Genomic DNA, 3,107 nt, shown 5'->3' on the forward strand with positions numbered 1-3,107 from the left:
GGTGCCACCTCCAGCCCCAATTGTCTCTATTCGCTGCCTTTCCGTCCCGCACTCCCACTGCGTGTGTTTTTGTTCGTGGGGGCTCATGCCATGCTCGAATCTTCTCTTTCTTTGCGTTGCGTTTCCGCAAGCACACACACACGATAAGTTTATATTACTGCGGTGTACGTGGATGATTCTTTCGTAGTTGCTGCCGGCAGTGCCGCCTGTGGCTGCTGTTGCCTTCTTCCATGGCGGTGGGAAGAAGAGGGACACAACAAGAGTGTGAGTGCTTATGGATCCCTCTCTTTTCTTGCGGGTGCGGGCCGCTTTGTGCGGTGGTGTCGCTTTGAGTGGTGGCAGTGTCAACTGTAACGGCGTGGAGTGGCGGTGCGGTGTGGGTGACGTGTCATTGGATGGTTGCGGGCGCACTTTTTGTGTATGCGCGTGTGTGGCCAGCGGGGTGGTGTTTGCGTTGGGTATCTTGCGTTGGCTGTGGAGGTGGCTGTGGAGGCTTCGCTTTAAGTGTTGGTGAGAGGGCAAACAGACGGACCCATTGATGTATTATTATCGTGGTTTGTGTAGTGGGTGGGGTGGCAGCTTCCGCGTGTGTATTGCAGCGGGGGCGGGGCGCCGCGGTTGCAGCTGCCCGCTATGGACAGCGGTGCCCGCCTGCTTGACTTTGGCGGTGCGCGTGGGATGCTCCGCGACGCAAATTTTCTGATGGCACCGAGCGGCATTCCCGGTGATGGCGCCAACGTTACCGGCTGACAGGCGACGGAGCGCGGAAGCAAACAGCAGGGGGCTTTTAGCGGCTCGGTAGAAGAAGTGCTTCTGGAGGGAATAGTTGGCTCCCAAAAAAATATAAGACGGAACGATTTTATTCGGACACATCTTGGCCCAACATCCGTGGTGGATGAAGACACAAAATGTGCCGATGGAGGTGTTTGTGCAGGAAAGTGCGGGATGCGTTACAGACCAGAGGCTTCGTGAGGAAACTCTCAATTTTTCGTCTTACACAGCCATACAGAAAGAAATGGAAGATGCGCGCAAGCTTACGAAGAGCAGGGTGGCTACGCTGCGAGACTGGAAAGACTTTGCAGATAAGAGTATTGTCTCTCCTATTACACGGACAAAACTGAAGGCAGCCCTTGCCGCGGTGGAGGAGGCAGAGAGGGAAAGGCGGGCAGCCGCAGCACCTGTGGTTTTGGATGAGAGGGTCTACCGGTCGGTGTTGAATGCAACGTGGAACTTACGTGGAGTCGGGCCACTTTGCGGAGCCGCTTGGGATGAGGTTGGTGGGCGCCGCTTCCAGCAGGCCTCAGGTATTGTGGAGTGAGAGTGGGAGTGAGGCGGACGCCACACCTAAGATTGAGGAGTGTGAAGAGGAGGAGACCCGTGGTGTGGGGCTGGAGTTTATTGTGCTTAGATCTGCGTTTGCGTGGCCGCACAAAATTTCCTTTTGCCAGATTACGAGGATATATTTGTGCGGAGGGAGGTGGTGCGTGTGTTGAGGAGGAGCGCGTGGTGAGGGATGCGTCGGTGGTGGTGAGGCCCAATGCGGGGAGTGGAGGGGACGCGGAAAGCTGCATGAATTTTCCCATTTCAGTTGAGGTCGAAAAGAACATTGCGGAGGCGGGTGCTAATGAAGAACTTTAAAATGTCCCGCCTGCTGTCTGTTGTGGGAACGTGGAGTAGGTCTGCAGCTGATGATATTGAGTGCTTGGGCTGCGTGGCGTTTCTGATTGGCGACGTCGCCGAAGCGGTTGCTCGCCAGATGAAGCACCTTTCCCGCAGCGAGGGAGTAACGCGGGCCGGTGTGTTGGCGGACGGGCATGCGGTGGGCCGCTTTCCAAGGGACCCCTGCGTGGTCGGGTGCATGGCAGGTGGAGATAATAGAAGAGTAATAATCCAGAGTGAACTTCAAGCCGGCGTTCTGTATATGCCCAACAAGTGTTTTGTCACCGTGCTGGACGCGTTCTACGTGGCAGAGGTGCAACGAGCGCAAACTGCCAAGAAAAAAATAAATTAAATCTGGGCGGTCCCGAAATGCTGGCACCGATGGGCACAGCGGTGCGGAGAGTGAAGTGACGTTCATCGGGCTGCAGGTGACAAAACACAACACCCACCGCACCACTGCCGGTAAGGTGGCTGCGTTTCTGAAGTACATGACGTGCAACTTCAAGGGCTGGGAGGCGCTGAGGGAAAATATGAAGTGGGAGATCATTTACATTCAGCACGCTGAGAGTACACCAATGACGGGCAGGCGGGATTGCCATGTCACGGAGGGATAAAAGGAGGTGCCGAGACTTCAGGTTGCCAGAGACTTTTGGGAGAGAAGGGTGGAGCAGTGCCAGGTGCAGCTTGACACGGAGATGGCTGTCCAGCTGGTTGTTGCTGCCAGCAAAGGCCACTCAGGATAAGTGACGGGAACGTTGGGTGTGGCTGGAAATCCGCCCTACTCGTGTGTTGTGTTACATGGTGCTGTATGGGTTTGTGTCGTTTCAAGACATTCTTTTAGTGCGTTTTTTTCTTGGTGGGAAGGAAGGGCGGCGGCATGGCTGGGAGTGGGGGAGAGACCCGTTGATATATTATTATTGTGGTTTGTGTAGTGGGTGGGGTGGCGGCTTCCTCATGTGTATTGCAGCGGGGGCGGGGTGCTTCGCTGAGAGAAGGCGGTGGGGGGAGTGTGCCACCCGCTGAGGCTAATCAGACGACAGATGGTTTTGTGTGGCTCCCCTGTTTGCTTTGCGGATGACGTGATTTTTAGCTTTCAGCGATGCCGCGTTGGGGAGCAGCGCGAGTGTTTTTTATTTTCAGTTCTTCCACGCCACACCCCCCCACTGCAACTGATGGTAATAATGACACCCTCCAATGCGGAAGGGAGTCGGGTGGTTGCGGGGCCCACCGACTGCCGGTTGTTGGGTCGGCAGCGGGAGCCTGGCTGTCGAGGGGGGTGGCGTGTGAACTTGTTGGTTTGGGTGGTGTGCTGGGTGCTGGTCGCACCGAGCCAAACTGCGATTCCCCCATTGTGCATCCTTCGCTTTTTAGGAGTGGGAGCCATATGGCCTCATCTGGAGGCATATTTTATTATTATTATTATTATTTTGTTTCATGACATTTTTGGT

General features: G+C 55.4%; 3 protein-coding genes and 1 pseudogene across 3 annotated transcripts; all 4 read left to right on the forward strand.

Moving 5' to 3' along the window:
• Nucleotides 1–895: 895 nt before the first annotated feature.
• Nucleotides 896–1,318, forward strand: TraAM80_10238 (retrotransposon hot spot (RHS) protein; the record flags this gene model as incomplete). The annotated part of the gene is made up of 1 exon (XM_029386875.1): nt 896–1,318. One exon carries the CDS (start codon nt 896–898, stop codon nt 1,316–1,318), a length of 423 nt encoding a protein of 140 aa, XP_029233246.1.
• Nucleotides 1,319–1,624: 306 nt separating this feature from the next.
• On the forward strand, nt 1,625–2,011 carry TraAM80_10239 (uncharacterized protein; the record flags this gene model as incomplete). Its single annotated transcript, XM_029386876.1, has 1 exon — nt 1,625–2,011. One exon carries the CDS (start codon nt 1,625–1,627, stop codon nt 2,009–2,011), a length of 387 nt encoding a protein of 128 aa, XP_029233247.1.
• Nucleotides 2,012–2,068: 57 nt separating this feature from the next.
• Nucleotides 2,069–2,354, forward strand: TraAM80_10240 (retrotransposon hot spot (RHS) protein, putative; annotated as a pseudogene).
• A 345-nt stretch (nt 2,355–2,699) lies between these two features.
• On the forward strand, nt 2,700–3,107 carry TraAM80_10241 (uncharacterized protein; the record flags this gene model as incomplete). The annotated part of the gene is made up of 1 exon (XM_029386877.1): nt 2,700–3,107. A coding segment is annotated over one exon (408 nt), but the record flags the coding sequence as incomplete, so codon positions are not given.

This window comes from Trypanosoma rangeli, assembly GCF_003719475.1.
Source record: "Trypanosoma rangeli strain AM80 chromosome Unknown Tra_15.4_contig_00851, whole genome shotgun sequence".
Taxonomy (NCBI): Eukaryota; Euglenozoa; class Kinetoplastea; order Trypanosomatida; family Trypanosomatidae; genus Trypanosoma; species Trypanosoma rangeli.